Source organism: Triticum urartu, chromosome 7A (genome assembly GCF_056163025.1).
Source record: "Triticum urartu cultivar PI428250 chromosome 7A, HENAU_Tu73, whole genome shotgun sequence".
NCBI lineage: Eukaryota > Viridiplantae > Streptophyta > Magnoliopsida > Poales > Poaceae > Triticum > Triticum urartu.
The window spans coordinates 293,621,752-293,639,811 of NC_141879.1; the positions used below are offsets into that span (position 1 = coordinate 293,621,752).

General features: G+C 41.8%; 2 protein-coding genes across 2 annotated transcripts; one reads left to right on the forward strand and one right to left on the reverse strand.

Annotated features, from left to right (window-relative positions):
* The first annotated feature begins 876 nt into the window (after window positions 1-876).
* Window positions 877-1,701, forward strand: LOC125518016 (non-specific lipid-transfer protein C4-like). The gene is made up of 2 exons (XM_048682979.2): window positions 877-1,241; window positions 1,369-1,701. The coding sequence occupies exons 1-2, from the start codon at window positions 962-964 to the stop codon at window positions 1,374-1,376; spliced, it is 288 nt and encodes a 95-aa protein (XP_048538936.1). The 5' UTR covers window positions 877-961; the 3' UTR covers window positions 1,377-1,701.
* Window positions 1,702-1,834: 133 nt separating this feature from the next.
* Window positions 1,835-7,146, reverse strand: SAY1 (Ubiquitin-like superfamily protein). The gene is made up of 10 exons (XM_048682978.2): window positions 6,871-7,146; window positions 5,739-5,800; window positions 5,126-5,633; window positions 4,787-4,896; window positions 4,284-4,521; window positions 4,002-4,190; window positions 3,766-3,930; window positions 2,976-3,119; window positions 2,832-2,888; window positions 1,835-2,225 (listed from the first exon to the last, which is right to left on the reverse strand). The coding sequence occupies exons 1-10, from the start codon at window positions 7,144-7,146 to the stop codon at window positions 2,112-2,114; spliced, it is 1,863 nt and encodes a 620-aa protein (XP_048538935.2). The 3' UTR covers window positions 1,835-2,111.
* Between the last annotated feature and the right edge of the window lie 10,914 nt (window positions 7,147-18,060).

The following is an 18,060-nucleotide window of genomic DNA, read 5'->3' on the forward strand; positions in this document are numbered from 1 at the left end:
TTGGCGTGCGCGAGCTTTAATAATTGGTCTAATATATGTATCAGCAGGGATTGTGGGTGTAATTGTAGTAGTGATGTCCCCATCACATACACTCACCTCTATGAACGCACACACACGCATCCTATCCCTATGAGCACATTCGAGAGCTTGAGGCGGCATATCATCTTTGCGAGCACCAAGACTTGAACGCTAGCGGGCTAGGAATACCACTGTCCATCTAACTATCCAACCACAGGTTGGTTCGCGCGATGAATTCTTTTTGTAATATATGTAATGGACAGTTTTGTAAATATTAGGCAAACATTATTCTAGTACCCGACGAACAATTTTCGAAGACGTGGTGAACACTTTTCCAATCTGCGATTAACATCTTTTCCTAATACCCGACAATTTTTTTTCAAATACGCCGTGATATTTTTCAAATACATCATGACCATTTTTCAAATAAGCGATGTACATTTTTTTTACTACGTGATGAACATTTTTCAAGACTGCAACTACAACTTCTTCTGAGTGGGCATATTTCGCAAATAAAAAAAACTTCTTCCAGATACTCCGCTGGCAAGAGATGCCGGCACCGGCATTGCCTGGCAGCCGCGCACAGACACAGATCGAGCAGGCCGTGCGTCGCAAGCTCCTCTCCTAGGACAAGCCGGCACCGGAAAAGAAGCGAAGATCTCAAGAGCGTGATGCGCCCAGGCGCGTGACGCTCGTTCGGTAGCTCACACAAAACCTGCAACTGCTCGAACGGCTGCTCCACCGCTCGCTCCGTGCACGGTGCGTCATCGCCTTCTACGTTCTACTAGCTCTAGGTGAGCCATGCAAAGCTCGCCGCCCCTCCTTCTCCTCAAACTCCTTATAAATACCACAGCGCGTCGTCGTGCACTGCAACAGCCAGCCAGCACAAGCTCAACGAGCCACGCTAGCGTTTGAGAGAACAAAAACAGTCCACCGACGTACGATGGCGCCGAGCACCTTCCCGCGCGCGCTCCTGGCCGTGTCCCTCGTTCTCCTGGTGGTCGGCGGCCTCGGGCCGGCGGCGGAGGCACAGCCGCCGGGGAGGTGCGTGCCGCAGCTGAACCGGCTGCTGGCGTGCCGCGCGTACCTGGTGCCCGGCGCGGCCGACCCCAGCGCCGACTGCTGCAGCGCGCTGAGCTCCATCTCGCGCGACTGCGCGTGCAGCACCATGGGCATCATCAACAGCCTCCCCTCCCGCTGCAACATCGGACAAGTCAACTGCTGTAAGCCAACACAACCCTCCATGCATCATTCCTTCTTCAAAATAAAATAACTACCACTGCTTTGTTTATGCGTCCAAAGTTTTCTAAGCTTGATTCTGTCTCCTTTTTCCTTGTGCATGAACGGCAGCGGCTTGAGGCGGAACGAAGAAACGATGCGAGTCACAGAGTAACTAATAATGAAGGTGGTCATTTCTGCCGTTGTTGCGGCATGTCTGCCTCTTCGCCGCCGTCTTAGTTTTCGTTTGTCCAGTCTGTCGTGTCCTGCTGCTGCTGTCGATCTCGACACGTTAATAAAATGGACGATTTGAGGCACGGCCTCTCACTTTAACCTCTGCACTTTGTTTTTCATTCAAACTCGATGGAGCTGGAAGGTAAATTTCATCATAGTAAATCCACATGGCCACGTAGAAATAAACACTCAATGCCGCGTAGAAATATCAATACTACTGAATTCGGTAAAAGAAAAATACTACTCCTAAATTGCTGATGCAAGGTGGCGACTGCATAAGGTTGGGAGGGCCAGGTCACCGAGGTGACCATGAGTCCATAATATGAACGCCAATTGGGATATCTCACAAAGAACCTTAGTATGATGTCTGCAAACTCAAAAAACTTAGCATGCAATCCATTAGTTTAGATAACAAAAGAGCACTGTATATACATCCTGACTGCATGCCTAAAGTGGGATTGCGGCACCGAGTACACAATGGAACTTACTAACATCGGATCATAAAACAAAAGAGGATAATGAGACCTTTCGCGACGCGGAGGTTCACGAGAAACCTTGCTAACTTTTCATCAACATATGACAGATAGAAGTAAAAAATATGAATCCCCAGTTGGATGCCATCCATTACTAAATCCTTCACACTATCCTGAAATTTGTTCTAGAAACAAGGCCTCCTGTTTGCTGGTGAGACCCACATCACTCAACGACATCTGACACTCCTCGTCGGTGAATGCACGCCTGGGGTAAGATCTCACCTGCAAATCACAGATTTGCATTAGTATTGATATAATAATCAGAATACTATATCAGTATAAAACAAGAAGATATTCTGGCGTGCTCCTTCCATAGAGTTTTGAAACATCATCCCAAATTCCACATACCAAACAACAGAAGTGAATGATTAGCTAAAATGTATTTCTGGTAATCACTATAAGCATGCCCGAAAATCATTGTGATCTAAAAATGAAAATAAGCATGCCACATATAGCAGAAATGGTTCTGAGTCGCACATTCTATGCGGTCAATCATCATACAGGTTACTGTACTGAATGCTGCCGTCAACTATCTGAACTTAACTACTAAAGCTACATAGTCCATTTGGAATGGATCAATATGGGAATTCAAGCATTATTCAGTGGCATATATTGATATAGCAGCACTAATACATAGATGTTGATGACGAAAAACTGAACTGTGGAAACATGATATAGTTTCCACTGTTACAGCATGGGCAACCAAGCACTGTTGGTATATGACCATGATCCACTATACCACGTTAGTGGAAGCTGAATTGATCTTTCTCAATAGAACTTCTTTTGTGAACATAACTTCTTCAAATAGAAGAAAAATGGTATAATTACCAGTCTATAGGTTCCAGGCTTGAATGTCTTGCTGATGTCAATGAAATCAAAAAGGGCCTGCAATAAAATCCCAGAAAGTTGGAAGCAGGTATAAATTTATAATGAATGATTCCATAATAGAACTGGCAACTAAAAGCAGCCTACCTGGAGCTGGTCAGATTTCAAAAAGCGCCTTCCCTGGCGACTACCATCAGGCATGCGAACTACAACTGTGACGGCTCCTTCAGCATTTGGCAGTGGCTCCTTTGGTAATGATGTTCGCTTGGCTGCAAGCATGGACTCCAACTCCTATTTTCATGATGTGAAACAAATGCATAATAAATGTGTCGCAGTGCCAAATATAACACGTTCATCGAGAATAATAGACTAATCAAGCTTTAACAGAGTCTGAAGAAGAAATATTACATGCTTCTTATCATTTATTTGACGATGGGGATAGTCACAGCAAGAAATAGCAATGACCCTACACAACTTTGATTCTAATGCTTCCAAGAGACATCTCTTGTATTAAGCTGCTTCTAGTTAAGCATAACTAAGTTCAAAAGTATACCCTGGTAAGAATTAAATAAAGGAACATACTACGAAGTTCAACAATCTCAGGCATATCTTACAAACTGGCATTCATTCCACTCTTGTTCAAAATTAATACTCATTAATTGACAGTTTGCCACATCCGCAGTGATTTAATAAATCATCCTGATAAGCAAACCCTAACCAGTACAGCATCCAAGCGTAATCCATACACAAGACATCCCAGAATATTACGTGGCCTCTTATACTGTTAGCATCGGGATGTGTGTGTTAAGCTAGGCCCATGACACTACTGTATAGTGTATATAGAGGTATATATGTAGCAAACATGAGAAATACTAATAGAGGAGTGAATTCCAGAACTTTTCCCAAAGAACTTCATAGATAATACCAACTGAAGTACCTCTTCCTCAAGTTGTTTTCTCAGCTTTTCCTCGTTCTTTTGCTTTTCCATTTCAATAGCAGCTTCTCTTGCAGCAACTTCTTCTAATCTACGGAGCTCAGCATCCTCCACAGCCTTCAACTCTTTTTCTCTATCAGCTTGGAGGGCTGCAAGATACTCATCATCCTGTAATTTAAATATCATGTGTTAGGTGCAATAGTCAATCCATTCCCTAGCAGATAAATACAGCTCCATACCTGCTGCTCCCTTAACAACCTCTGTGCAGTTAATGTTGGTGATGGAGGATGTGCTACTCGGGGATAGCCAGTTGAGATTCCATGAGATGGGAGGGGAAATGGATATTCTGTGTGTTCAGGAATCCCACCAAACATAGCAGCCTCAAGCATAACAGCTTCATCGTGCTCTTCAGAAGAAATGCCTCCCCACTTGACAGAAAAAAAAAACAGAACCGTGAGTTGTGGAGAAACTGTAGTGCACCAAAACAGAAGCCTCCTAGAGGCATGAGGTGATTAGAATACCTCTGAGGGGAAAGCTCCATTATGCTGGTGAGCATTTTCAGTACCATGAGAATGAGGGCCCGAGGGAGGACTGTCAGCCCTTTGCACTGCTTCTGTTGGCCCGGCAGTTCCAGATAGAACACGCCTAGAACGTTGTCTAACTAAAGGTTCTTCGTCAACATCTTCAATATCGTCTTGGAAGTTCTCTTCATCAACCAATTGCCTAGAAGTTCCAGCTTGCCCTGTGGTTAGTACTTGCCTACAACAAGAAAGGACAATACAAGGAATTAGTTATCACTAGATACAGAAAGGTTAGTTCGAGGCTATTACGATAGGACACACAATGTGCATGCTCAGCTAGTCAAACTTGTGTTAAAATAGCACAAACACAATGCTTTTGAAACTGCAGACTGATGGAACAATGGAAATTGAGCAAGTGATGAAACATTTCTGAGAAACCGAGCAAATTATTGATCTACAATTAATGGAATAAAGTTAGACAATGGACAATATTTGATAGTCACCTTTCAACTGCCTCACTTGCTCCTTCAATGTCCTCCTTATCAGATAAATCAGAAGAATTATCAACCGCATGCATTCCCTCTTGAAGTAGAACTCTCTCTCGCTCTGCTACCTGATTGATAAAAAAAATAGTAAATATACATGCACAAAACAAGAGCTCAAAATCTTGGAGAACTGCCTCCAAGGAAAGAGAAACTGCTCGTGCTAGATCATTATCTCTGACCAGTGATACATTCTCACATGCACCACTATTTAAAGCCTAAACACAGCAGACTTGTTCAAACTAAAGTGTAAAACCTACATTATTAAAAGAGGAAGATATCCAATAAGTCGAAGCTTACATTTGTAAGTCCTTCCGCATCCCTTTTTGATGCTTCAATTGCTGCACGGATCATCTCCTCTTCTATGTCATTGTTATAGTCACTAACATCCACCAATGGAGGAGCACTTGGTGCAGAATTGTATGTGCTTGGAGTATTTCTTGGGATAACAGGAGCATGGGTAGATGGCAAGTCATCATCATCCTCATCAATGACAACAGTCCCATGAACCTCCAGACCATATGAAGACTCACGTCCAGTAACATCTTCAATAACAGGACCCTGACCAGAACTTCCAATTTGAGGATCATCAGTGTCTTTAACTTCAATAGGTATCTGCCGCACATCCCTGGGATGTGTAACCTGAGGTCCCTGACCAAAGAAACCAGCAGCGGCTCTCTCAACAAAACTTGGGTCCAAAATACCAAAAGGGTTGCCCATAGATCGGCTAAACATAGGATCAAATGGTTCGTCCAGATCCATAATATCATCATGACTGTCAGGTATAGGATTCTGATTGATTCTGGTGCTGAAAATCATACAGCTTGGTTACATTTTGTAAAGGAAATTCCGTGGGTGTTAGGACACTAAACGCATACCAGAAAGAGAACAGATGAGAGAGCAAAATACTTACGTGGATCTATCTCCTTCATTGAAGTATGCATTCACCGCTTCATTTAGGTCACCGCTATGCTCCTATGTACATTTCATTGGCCAGCCATTATCATATATATGAGCCCAGAAAGCTAGTAATACACATATTGCAAGAATCACTATGTCTAAATCTAATAGATAAGCAAGGTGTAAAACATGACGAAAACAATAGCTGTAGTCCAGATTGATCAAGGATAGCATGAATACATTATCACCTCAACCTTACTGTTTAACAAGTTAAAATTTGTAGTGTATCCTAGCCTATAAGGTGCAGCACAGCACATCGAGTGATACTGAGTAAGGTTTAAACTGAAATTCAATGTACTAATATTTTACTTGTTTAAAATCCAAATTGCTATGTTTTTACAGCAGTATTAGATGAACAAATATAAGGAAGTGAAATGCACAATAATTCAAACACTAATAGTGTATCTGTTCATCAAATACTCGGTCGAAATAAATCTCCTGAAAAAGCAGATCTGCAAAACTTCAGCCATTCAGTTAACATAGACTCTTGGCACATCCAGAGACGACAAACATGTTTCAAAAAAAAAATGTTTTCCCTCTTGCCCCTACTCCAAAAGTGCAAATACAACTAACTACTACCGTGCTCCTCCCTACGGTTCATGGCGCAAACATCTGGACAGATTCCATAAAATTCAGTCCTCCCCACTGCACAAATCAACTCAATTTACAGCCATATCATTTATCAGATCGAAGACACCCCCAACTCTAATCCATTGATGATTCCGTGTTACTTAAAGCACAAACATAAAACATAAGGTAAGTGTATGCAGCAATCGGAGAACACAGGCATTACACTCCAGAAACCCCACAATTGGAGAATTATCATCAACCCTAAGCACCCTACAGCACGACTCTGCATACTGATCATACGCTGATGCTGAGTCACACACACACAAACCGCCCAGCCGCCATCCCACCGCATCGCCATCTGACCCACACGAGCAGGGAGAGAGCGAACCCTAACTCAACCCGAAAGCCACCAAATCCACACGAACGTAGCCCCTGGCACAGATTTTTTTCACGGGGAAAGGGAAGGGACAATAGACAGTACAGACGAAGTTGTGAGGAGGAGCAGGTCGGTTCACCTCGAGCTTGCGGGCAGCGACAGCCTCGTCGGCGCCGGTGATGCTGATGAAAGTTTCGATCGCCTCCTGCGACGGCTGCGCCATGGCGGTAGCGCGGCGGCGCCGTCCTAGGGCTCCGCGGCGACGCGACGGAGAGGGGGTTGAGGTGGAGTCCGGGGGAAGGAGGAGCGATAGAGGTGGAGGAAAAAGAAAGAGGAGAGTTCGTGAAGCAACGGAGCCGTGCTTATTAATTCGTCGATGCGGGTTCCTTTTCTTTGGGGGATTTGCTATGCGCATTCTCGGTAGTAGTAGTTGAGATCAAGTGGGCCGGTGGGCCGTAGTTATGCTGAGCCCATTAGGGCCGACATTTGCATTCTTCCTGCCCCTCAAAAAAGAAGAAGACATTTACATTTTTGCCCTATATGGATACTGCCTTCATCTAGGGGTATATTATAAATTGTCGTGGATTTGTCACGGCGTATGTCCTTAGTGTGAGGACTTAGTCGTGAGGCCAACGCATCTATGTGGTAGTTTGAGAGGGGTTGAGTGGGACAAGAGACGCGATGTTTTTACCCAGGTTCGGCCCCTCTCGGTAGAGGTAAAAGCCTACATCCTGCTTGATTCATATTGATGATGATAACGATCTCGGTTACAGGGGCGAGGTTTTGTTACCTCTATCTCGACAGCATTTATTTTGATGTTGTCTAAGACTTGTCTATTGAGACGTCTAGGAAAATTTCTCCCTCTTGGGGTGCCCCGCCCCTCCATATACAAGTTGAAGGAGTGTGTGATACGTCTCCGTCGTATTTATTTTTCCAAACAATTTTGCTCTTATTTTGGACTCTAACTTGCATGATTTGAATGGAATTAACCCGGACTGACAATGTTTTCAGCAAAATTGCCAAGGTGTTATTTTTGTGCAGAAATAAAAGTTTTCGGAATGACCTGAAAATCAACGGAGATTATTTTTGGAATATATAAAAAATACTGGAAGAAAGATCCACGTCAGGGGGCCCACACCCTGTCCATGAGGGTAGGGGGCGCGCCTACCCCCTTGGGCGCACCCCCTGCCTCGTGGGCCCCCTGACGCTCCACCGACCTCAACTCCAACTCCATATATTCACTTTCGGGGAGAAAAAATCAGAGAGAAGGATTCATCGCGTTTTACAATACGGAGCCGCCGCCAAGTCCTAAACTTTCTCGGGAGGGCTGATTTGGAGTCCGTTCGGGGCTCCGCAAAGGGGAATCCATCGCCATTGTCATCATCAACCTTCCTCCATCACCAATTTCATGATGCTCACCACCGTGCGTGAGTAATTTCATCGTAGGCTTGCTGGACGGTGATGGGTTGGATGAGATTTATCATGTAATCGAGTTAGTTTTGTTAGGGTTTGATCCCTAGTATCCACTATGTTCTAAGATTGATGTTGCTATGACTTTCCTATGCTTAATGCTTGTCAATAGGGCCCAAGTGCCATGATTTCAGATCTGAACCTATTATGTTTTCATTAATATATGAGAGTTCTTAATCCTATCTTGCAAGTCTATAGTCACCTATTATGTGTTATGATCCGTTAACCCTGAAGTGACAATAATCGAAACACTTACCGTTGATGACCGTAGTTTGAGGAGTTCATGTATTCACTATGTGTTAATGCTTTGGTCCGGTACTCTACTAAAAGGAGGCCTTAATATCCCTTAGTTTCCAATAGGACCCCGCTGCCACGGGAGGGTAGGACAAAATATGTCATGCAAGTTATTTTCCATAAGCACGTATGAATATATTCGAAATACATGAATACATTACATTGATGAACTTGAGCTAGTTCTTCAATGTCACCCTATATTATGATTGTTACATGATCGATCGCATCTGACATAATTCTCCATCACCAATCCAATGCCTACGAGCTTTTCATATATTGTTCTTCGCTTATTTACTTTTCCATTACTACTGTTACAATCACTATAAAACCAAAAATATTACTTTTGCTACCGTTACCATTACTATCATATTACTTTGCTACTAAATACCTTGCTGCAGATATTAAGTTTCCAGGTGTGGTTGAATTGACAACTCAGCTGCAAATACTTGAGAATATTCTTTCGCTCCCCTTGTGTCGAATCAATAAATTTGGGTTGAATACTCTATCCTCAAAAACTGTTACGATCCCCTATACTTGTGGGTTATCAAGACCATTTTCTGGCGCCATTGCCGGGGAGCATAGCTCTATTCTTTGAGTCACTTGGGATTTATATCTGCTTATCATTATGAAGAACTTGAAAGATCAAAGAACCAAGATTTTTCCCTCAACTACGAGGGGAGGTAAGGAACTGCCATCTAGCTCTGCACTTGATTCACCTTCTATTTTGAGTAAGCTTGCGACACCTAAACCTTCTTCTGCTATTAATTCTGATATGTCGCATGTTATTGATGATGCCACTTCTGCTTTGCATGATACTTATGATGAAACTACTTCTATGCTTGATACCACTGTGCCACTTCGTGAATTTCTTGATGAACAAGTTGCTAGGGTTAGAGAGAATGAAATTATTGAAACTGATAATATTGATGAAAGTGATGATGAAGATTCTCCCCCTAGATATGAATTGTCTGTTGTGCCTGAGGGTTATGTTATGGATGAAGAAACTGCTAGACTTTCTTACCTGCAATGATAGAAGTGATCTTAAGAAACTATTAGCTAAGCTGAAAGAAAAATCTCTGAATGCTAGAATGAAATATGATCCTGCTTATGCTACTTCACCTATCTTTATTACTGATAAGGATTATGATTTCTCAGTTGATCCAGATATAATTACTTTGGTTGAATCTGATCCTTTCTATGGCTATGAATCTAAAACTGTTGTGGCACATCTTAATAAATTAAATGATATAGCTACCATGTTCACTAATGATGAGAAAACTCGCTACTATTATATCCTTAAATTATTCCGTTCTCATTAAAGGGTGATGCTAAGATATGGTTTAATTCTCTTGATCCTGGTTGTGTGCGTAGTCCCCAGGATATGATTTACTACTTCTCTGTTAAATATTTCCCCGCTCATAAGAAACAAGCTGCTTTAAGGGAAATATATAATTTTGTGCAAATTGAAGAAGAGCGTCTCCCACGAGCTTGGGGGAGGCTTCTCCGATTACTCAATGCTTTGTCTGATCATCCCCTCAAGAAAAATGAAATACTTGATATCTTTTATAATGGACTAACCGATGCTTTCAGAGATTACCTGGATAGTTGTGTTGGTTGTGTTTTCAGGGAAAGAACAGTTGATCAAGCTGAATTGCTATTGAATAATATGTTGACCAATGAAAATAATTGGACACTTCCTGAACCAACTCCTAAGCCAACTCCGAAGAAAAGGGGTATTCTATTTCTCAGTCCTGAAGATATGCAAGAGGCAAAGAAATCTATGGAAGAAAAAGGTATAACAGCTGAAGATGTTAAGAATTTACCTCCTGTTGAAGAAATACACGGTCTTAATTCATCACCTGTTGAAGAAACACACGGTCTTGATAACCCGACACAGGTAGTAAAGGTAAACTCTCTCTATAGATATGATAAAGTTGAAATCCCTCCTGCTAAGTTTGCTAGCCGATATTTGGATGAATTTGATAACTTTATGGTTAAGCAAGAAGATTTTAATGCTTATTTTGGTAGACAACTGAAACGCAATGCTTATATGATTGAACACTTGAGTGATTGTATGGCTAGTGTTAAAGGTGAACTTAAACTTATTAATAAACATGCTTCTATGGTTACCACTCAAGTAGAACAAGTACTTAAAGCTCAGAATGATTTGCTCAATGAATTAAATAGTAAGAAGATTGATAACGTTGTTGGAGTTAGTACTAGAGGTCGTAAAATGACTCAGGAGCCTTTGTATCCTGAGGGCCACCCTAAGAGAATTGAGCAAGATTTTCAGAGAACTACTATAGATGCACCTAGTCCTTCTAAGAGGAAGAAAAAGAAAAATGATAGGACTTTGCATGCTTCTAGTGAACCTGTTGTTGACACACTTGAGAATCCCAATGATATTTTTGTTTCTGATGCTGAAACACAATCTGGTAATGAACATGAACCTAGTGATAATGTTAATGATGATGTTCATGTTGATGCTCAACCTAGCAATAATAATGATGTGGAAATTGAACCTACTATTGATCTTGATAACCCACAATCAAAGAATCAATGTTATGATAAGAGAGACTTTGTTGTTAGGAAGCACGGTAAAGAAAGAGAACCATGGGTTCAGAAACCCATGCCTTTTCCTTCTAAACCATCCAAGAAAAAAGGATGATGAGGATTTTGAGCGCTTTGCTGAAATGATTAGACCTATCTTTTTGCGTATGCGTTTGACTGATATGCTTAAAATGAATCCTTATACTAAATATATGAAAGATATAGTTACTAATAAAAGAAAGATTCCGGAAGCTGAAATTTCCACAATGCTTGCTAATTATACTTTTAAGGGTGGAATACCAAAGAAACTAGGAGATTCCGGAGTACCAACTATACCATGCTCCATTAAAAGAAACTATGTTAAAATCGCTTTATATGATTTCGGGGCCGGTGTTAGTGTTATGCCTCTCTCTTTATATCGTAGACTTGATTTGAATAAGTTGACACCTACTGAAATATCTTTGCAAATGGCTAACAAATCAACTGCTATGCCTGTCGGTATTTGTGAGGATGTGTCTATTGTGGTTGCAAACATTACTATTTTAACGGACTTTTGTTATTCTTGATATTCCCGAGGACTAGTATGTCTATTATTCTTGGAAGACCCTTTCTGAATACTGCAGGGGTTGTTATTGATTGCACCAAAGGCAATGTCACTTTTCATGTTAATGGTAATGAGCATACAGTACACTTTTCGAAGGAACAACCTCATGTCCACAGTATCAATTCTATTGGAAAAATTTCAACAATCACTATTGGAGGTTTTGAATTTCCTCTTCCTACTGTCAAGAAGAAATATGATATTCTTATTGTTGGGGACTTGCATATCCCCGTTGAGGTAACCTAGTGTTATTCAAAAATTCCCCGGTTTCATATTATTCGAAATGAGTTTGTTAACAAGACCTGATCAACCTTATTAATGGATTCCTTTTGATGAGCATGAGATGGATGAATTTAGAAAACACAACTCTCTGTACCCTCTTTTTACTTTCTGTTATTTATATTAAATAAAAGCAAAAATAGTATTTTCTGTCTGTTTTCTGAATTATACATGCAATAAAAAATACCCCAAAAATAAAAGTTCTCCAAATGCCCTGAAAATTAAATATGTTTTTTCTAGAATATTTGAGAATATCTGGCACTGAGAACACACCAGGGGGAGCAATCACCTGGCCACGAGGGTCCAGGGCGCGCCTAGCCCCCTTGGGCGCGCCCCCTGCCTCGTGGGCCCATGGTGGCTCCCCTTCACTTATTCCAGCCACCAGACACTCCTTCCTCCCAAAAAAATCACCAACCAGCTCAAGCACGAGTTCTAGCTCATCTTGCTGTCATTTTCGATCTCCTAGCTCAAAGCTCCATTCACAAAACTGTTTTGGGGGATTGTTCTTCGGTATGTGACTCCTCCAATGGTCCAATTAGTTTTTGTTCTAGTGATTTATTCATTGCAAATTTTTGCTACTTAGGTAACCCTATTCTTGAGCTTGCATGTCAAATTTATATGGTCCCAAGTAGTTCTAATGCATGATATAGTCTCTAGGCATTTGTGGGAGTAGTTGCTATCAATTTTGTTGAGTTTGGTTCACTTTTATTTTGAAATTACTAAAAATTTCAGAAATTTTTCAGAGGAGGAAATATGTTTAGGAAAATGTACCAAGGTGGTTCTTCAAGGTAGCAAGGACCCAGGCCCGCAATGCGTGAGTCGGACGATGAACCACCGAGGAACGCTCAAGTGCAGCCTTGTGAATGGCTGTTAGAAGATTTCATGGTCCAAGCAGGAATCAAGGAGGAATTTGAAGCATATGTGCGTAATGCCGATCTTGAGAGCTTCATGGCAGATAAGTGCCGTCAGTAGCACTACCTTACTGATTCCTTTGTGAGAAGGTTTGAATTTTCATCATCACACAATTCTCAAACGGTCCTGTTTGATCTTTATGATAAATCTGAAGGAAATATGCCCTAGAGGCAATAATAAAGTTATTATTTATTTCCTTATATCATGATAAATGTTTATTATTCATGCTAGAATTGTATTAACCGGAAACATAATACATGTGTGAATACATAGACAAACAAAGTGTCACTAGTATGCCTCTACTTGACTAGCTCGTTAATCAAAGATGGTTATGTTTCCTAACCATAAACAAGTAGTTGTTATTTGATTAACGGGATCACATCATTAAGTGAATGATCTGATTGACATGACCCATTCCACTAGCTTAGCATCCGATCGTTTAGTATGTTGCTATTGCTTTCTTCATGACTTATACATGTTCCTATGACTATGAGATTATGCAACTCCCGTTTACCAGAGGAACACTTTGTGTGCTACCAAACGTCACAACGTAACTGGGTGATTATAAAGAAGCTCTACAGGTGTCTCCAAAGGTACATGTTGGGTTGGCGTATTTCGAGATTAGGATTTGTCACTCCGATTGTCGGAGAGGTATCTCTGGGCCCTCTCGGTAATGCACATCACTTAAGCCTTGCAAGCATTGCAACTAATGAGTTAGTTGCGGGATGATGTATTACAGAACGAGTAAAGAGACTTGCCGGTAACGAGATTGAACTAGGTATTGGAATACCGACGATCGAATCTCGGGCAAGTAACATACCGATGACAAAGGGAACAACGTATGTTGTTATGCGGTCTGACCGATAAAGATCTTCGTAGAATATGTAGGAGCCAATATGAGCATCCAGGTTCCGCTATTGGTTATTGACCGGAGACATGTCTCGGTCATGTCTACATTGTTCTCGAACCCGTAGGGTCCGCACGCTTAAGGTTACGATGACAGTTATATTATGAGTTTATGCATTTTGATGTACCGAAGTTTGTTCGGAGTCCCGGATGTGATTACGGACATGACGAGGAGTCTCGAAATGGTCGAGACATAAAGATTGATATATTGGAAGCCTATGTTTGGATATCGGAAGTGTTCCGAGTGAAATCGGGATTTTACCAGAGTACCGGGAGGTTACCGGAACCCCCCGGGAGCTAAATGGGCCATGATGGGCCTTAGTGGAAAAGAGAAGAGGCAGCCCTACATGGGTCGCGCGCCCCTCCCCTCCCTTGGTCCGAATAGGACAAGGAGAGGGGGCCGGCCCCTCTCTCTCTTTTCCCCCCTCCGTGAATCCTATTCCAACTAGGATTGGGGGGGGGGAATCCTACTCCCAGAGGGAGTAGGACTCTCCTGGCGCGCCCTCCTTGGCCGGCCGTCTCCCCCCCTTTAGTCCTTTATATACGGAGGCAGGGGCATCCCAGAGACACACAAGTTGATCCATGTGATCTTATTCTTAGCCGTGTGCGGTGCCCCCTTCCACCATAGTCCTCGATAATATTGTAGTGGAGTTTAGGCGAAGCCCTGCTGCAGTAGTACATCAAGATCGTCACCACGCCGTCGTGCTGACGGAACTCTTCCCTGACACTTTGCTGGATCGGAGTCCGGGGATCGTCATCGAGCTGAACGTGTGCTAGAACTCGGAGGTGCCGTAGTTTCGGTGCTTGATCGGTCGGGCCGTGAAGACATACGACTACATCAACCAAACGCTTCCATTGCGATATATAAGGTACATAGATCATACTCTCCCCTCTCGTTGCTATGCATCACTATGATCTTGCGTGAGCGTAGGAATTTTTTTGAAATTACTACGAAACCCAACAAAATCTTATACCATGGACTTAGAAGATTTTAACACTGCTTGTAAACTCCCATAGTGAGTTAATGCTAGTGAACCTTGCAAATCTGAATATAGAGACTTTCTTTCTAGTATAACTGTGGGGGAATCTAGGGAAATCACGCAAGCTACCATAGGGAGCATTTATTTTCCTGCTATACATTATTTTGCTCTCTTTATAAGTAGATGCATAAATGGTAAGGATGAGGCATGTCACATGTGTGTGCCAGATCTTAGTGTTCTCAAGAGTGCTGTATTAGGAGATAGATAATATAACTTGAGGGCCATTGTTGCACACAGGTTGCATAATAACAAAATTAATGGAGATTTCTTTAGTGGAATTTACGCAACCCTTTAGCTGATTTTCTTGAGATACTCATACGTGGAGATGATATTGAGTTGCCACCTGCTTATTTAGATTATAATGCCATGGTTCATTATCAGTTTGTTGAGAGGAACAATCAATTCCTCCAGTGCCGACTAATCTTTGATAGACGATGCATCTATCACGTCGCTCTCCCTACTCCTGCCTTCTTTGAATTTCAGGCAAAAGGGAGACATGTTATAACCAGGGAAGAGGCGACCGAATACGAGAGGAGGACAGAGGCAGCTCGCCTCTAAGCTGCAGCTCGTCAAGCAATAGCTGATGCATCTCAGTACGACCGCAGCTTCAACTTCGGATATCCACCAGGCCATCCTTGGGCATAGACCAACTTAGGTCAAAAGCCTAAGCTTGGGGGAGTACGTATTTCCCACTAGCATTACATTCATGTTCACACACTCATGCTAGTTGTCGGTGCTCATACTTTTTCACTGTATCATCCATGCTAGTTTATTTTTCATTTTCTCGCTTTCTTCTTGTGTGTTTGAAAAACCTTAAGAAAAAACTAAAAAAATTATTTATAGCTTTTAGTTAATTTACTTTCCATGCCTGTAGTAGTAATAATTAAAAAGAAAACCCAAAAAGATTTCTCGTTCTTCTTTTGCTTGTTGGGAGCTTTCCCATGTAAATAGTTTTATTTCTTTTCTTTCCTTTGGGGGTCGAGAGGAGAAGACCATGATTAAAATGTTGAGTGGCTCTCATATGTATTATTGTTGATCTAACAAAGATCCCATATTACCTTGTCTTCTCTCTTGAATTAAATGCTTGCAGATTCCAGCTTAGTCCAATGCACGTGCACTATTATTATTATCCACACCGTTCGGCCGTGCAAGTGAAAGGCAATAATGACGATATATGATGAACTTATTGAGATGAGAAAAACTGGTATGAACTCGACCTCTATTGTCATTGTAAATATGATTAGTTCGTCGTTCCTGATTCAGCCTATTATGAAAGAAATATGTTTGCAATGACAATTAGAGATTGTAGTTGCTTATGACATGCTTAATTAGCTAGGAGTTTATAATGGTTTACCTTGCGTGCCAACATGCTATTAAAATGGTTGTGATGTGGTATGATAGGGTGGTATCCTCTTTTGAACGATTCGAGTGGCTTGACTTGGCACATGTTCACGCATGTAGTTGAAACAAAATCAACATAGCCTCTACGATATTTATGTTCATGGTGCATTATATCCTACTCATGCTTGCATTCAGTGTTGATTAATTTTAATGCATGTTCATGACTATTGTCGCTCTCTAGCTGGTCGCTTCCCAGTCTTTTTTCTAGCCTTCACTTGTACTAAGCGGGAATACTGCTTGGGCACCTAACTCCATAAACCCCAAAGTTGTTCCATATGAGTCCGCTATGTATCTACCTGCCGTTTCAAGTAAATTTGTATGCGCCAAACTCTAAACCTTCAAATAAACATTCTGTTTTGTATGCTCGAATAGCTCATGTATCAATTAGGGATGTCTGTATCTTCCATGCTAGGCGGGTTATTCTCAAGAGGAGTGGACTCCGCTCCTCATTCACGAGAAAATGGCTGGTCACCGGGATGCCCAGTCCCATGCTTTATGCAAATCAAATCAAAATAACTGCAAACAAAACTCCCTCGGGACTCTTGTTAGTTGAAGGCACTCGTTGTTTCGAGCAAGCCATGGATTGATGCTTGTTGGTGGAGGGGGAGTATAAAATTTACCATTCTGTTTGGGAACCACCTATAATGTGTGTAGCACGGAAGATATCGAGATCTCTCGGTTGTTATGTTGACAATGAAAGTATACCGCTCAAAATATTATTCATATCTATTTCAAAACCAAGCTCTGGCACCTCTACAAATCCCTGCTTCCCTCTTCGAAGGGCCTATCCATTTACTTTTATGTTGAGTCATCATCCTCTTATTAAAAAGCACCAGTTGGAGAGCACCGCTGTCATTTGCATCCATTACTATTAGTTTACATTGAGTATGACTTGACTAGATCTCTTTTACCATGAATTACAATGTCTAGTCAGTCCTTGATCTTTAAAGGTGCTCTGCATTTATGTTTTGCGGTCTCAGAAAGGGCTAGCGAGATACCATCTTATTATATCATATTATGATTGTTTTGAGAAAGAGTTGTCATCCAAGATTTATTATTATTGCTCGCTAGTTGATTATGCCATTGATATGAGTAAACATGAGACCTAAATGTTATTGTGAATATGGTTAGTTCATAATTTTTGCTGAAAACTTGAATGCTGGCTTTACATATTTACAACAACAAGAGCAAACAGAGTTTGTAAAAGTTTTTGTTTATCACTTTCAGTTTATCAACTGAATTGCTTGAGGACAAGCAAAGGTTTAAGCTTGGGGGAGTTCATACGTCTTCGTCTTATCTACTTTTTCAAACACCTTTGCCCTTGTTTTGGACTCTAACTTGCATGATTTGAATGGAACTAACCCGGTCTGACGCTGTTTTCAGTAGAATTGCCATGGTGTTATTTTTGTGCAGAAATAAAAGTTCTCGGAATGACCTGAAAATCAATAGAGATTATTTTTGGAATATATAAAAAATACTGGAAGAAAGATCCACGTCAGGGGGCCCACACCCTGTCCACGAGGGTGGGGGCGCGCCTACCCCCTGGGCGCGCTCCCTGCCTCGTGGGCCCCCTGACTCTCCACCGACCTCAACTCCAACTCCATATATTCACTTTCGGGGAGAAAAAAATCAGAGAGAAGAATTCATCGTGTTTTACGATACGGAGTCGCCGCCAAGCCCTAAACTCTCTCGGGAGGGCTGATTTGGAGTCCGTTCGGGGCTCCGCAGAGGGGAATCCGTCGCCATCGTCATCATCAACCTTCCTCCATCACCAATTTCATGATGCTCACCGCCGTGCATGAGTAATTCCATCATAGGCTTGCTGGACGGTGATGGGTTGGATGGGATCTATCATGTAATCGAGTTAGTTTTGTTA